At 55.8% G+C, this 1,808-nt stretch overlaps 1 protein-coding gene across 1 annotated transcript in view; it reads left to right on the top strand.

Moving 5' to 3' along the window:
• trrap (transformation/transcription domain-associated protein) overlaps positions 1–1,808 on the top strand; it is a gene marked incomplete at its 5' end in the record, with an annotated part of 63,080 nt that overhangs the window by 57,227 nt on the left and 4,045 nt on the right. Inside the window, 4 exons of the mRNA XM_017310672.1 lie at positions 643–868; positions 941–1,158; positions 1,279–1,463; positions 1,549–1,782. Coding sequence (XP_017166161.1) covers positions 643–868; positions 941–1,158; positions 1,279–1,463; positions 1,549–1,782 — 863 coding nt within the window. The remainder of the gene's footprint in view (positions 1–642; positions 869–940; positions 1,159–1,278; positions 1,464–1,548; positions 1,783–1,808) is intronic.

Here is a 1,808-nt window from a genome sequence, read left to right on the forward strand (position 1 = left end):
TGGAGTTTATTTTCTCTGTTTTTCAGCTTATTGAGGATAAATGTGGTTCAGTTTCATCGTTTAAAATATTAAAATGATGAAAATCATCAGGTTTGATTCCTGGTCTAATAACAGAATCAGGTTTCTGTGGATTTACAGTTTATTACTGTCCACAAATAAAGTTTGTTACTGCTKCAGTTTCACGCCAGGGAAAAAGTGACTATATTTACGCCGATWTTGATGCAAAGTTCATTTTTATKTGTGTGTAAAATCTGGCGCCGCACATCGTTTGTGCGCATGAACGTTTACACATGAGGTCCCTGTTCCCACCGTCAGGAGTTCGACATCAAGGCTGTAAGATGTTGCTTTGCTGCCGTTCTGCAGCATCGTGAGTCTGAGGAGTTTCCTCTCCTGCTCAGCGCTGAGCCGTCGCCGCCTGACGGTTAAAGCTCAGCTGCTGCTCTGACGTCTGCAGCAGGACGGCTGGCGGCGCAGAGCGGGAACGGCATCCGTTTTAAAGTGGGGTGGGAAACTCTTCCAGGTTTCATGGATCCACAGGAGAAGCTGAGCAGGAATCATCCTGAAACAGATTCAGTAGATCCCCTCTGACTGTGAGGATCAGTTTGGGATGAATATTGAAATGAAAAGCTTTCTTCCTCYCAGACTTTGACTTCAGCGTTCCCGGCTCCATGAAGCTCCACAACCTGATCTCCAAGCTGAAGAAGTGGATCAAGATCCTGGAGGCCAAAACCAAGCAGCTTCCCAAGTTCTTCCTCATCGAGGAGAAATGTCGCTTCCTCAGCAACTTCTCTGCTCAGACCGCCGAGGTGGAAATCCCCGGAGAGTTCCTGATGCCCAAACCGACGCACTACTACATCAAGATCGCCAGGTAGGCGCCGTTGGCGGCACGCAGCTGAGGAGTGGCGCCCCGACCCTCCGTCACGCCTGCTGCTCCTCGCAGGTTCATGCCCCGCGTGGAAATCGTCCAGAAGCACAACACGGCCGCGCGCCGCCTCTACATCCGCGGCCACAACGGGAAGATCTACCCGTACCTGGTGATGAACGACGCCTGCCTGACCGAGTCGCGCCGCGAGGAGAGGGTGCTGCAGCTGCTGCGGCTGCTCAACCCCTGCCTGGAGAAGAGGAAGGAGACCACCAAGAGGCACCTCTTCTTCACCGGTACGACCTCTGACCTCTTCTGCCTTGTAGAGCCTGCAGGGCCATAGTTCTGCCCAGTGGTCCAGTCTTTAGTTTTTCCTCGCAGTCTCTCTGTTTCCTCACTTCCTGTTTCCTCCTCAGTTCCGCGCGTGGTTGCGGTTTCGCCTCAGATGCGTCTGGTGGAGGACAACCCGTCCTCGCTGTCGCTGGTGGAGATCTACAAGCAGCGCTGCGCCAAGAAGGGCATCGAGCACGACAACCCCATCTCACGCTACTATGACCGCCTGGCCACCGTGCAGGCCAGAGGGACGCAGGCCAGCCACCAGGTAGCAGAACCCGGCCTGCGGGTCGGCGCCACGTGGAGCCACAGAAGCAGTTTGGTGTTAAAGCCGGCGGTGCTGTTGCCTGCAGGTGCTGAGGGACATCCTGAAGGAGGTGCAGGGCAACATGGTTCCCCGCAGCATGCTGAAGGAGTGGGCCCTGCACACCTTCCCCAACGCCACCGACTACTGGACCTTCCGCAAGATGTTCACCATCCAGCTGGCGCTGATCGGCCTGGCCGAGTTCATGCTGCACCTGAACCGCCTCAACCCGGAGATGCTGCAGATCGCCCAGGTAAGCCGCTGCGGCGCCGTCTGGGAGGCCTGACTGGACCGGCCTGACTGGACCGG

This window comes from Poecilia reticulata, linkage group LG19 (genome assembly GCF_000633615.1).
Source record: "Poecilia reticulata strain Guanapo linkage group LG19, Guppy_female_1.0+MT, whole genome shotgun sequence".
In the NCBI taxonomy this organism is placed as follows: Eukaryota; Metazoa; Chordata; class Actinopteri; order Cyprinodontiformes; family Poeciliidae; genus Poecilia; species Poecilia reticulata.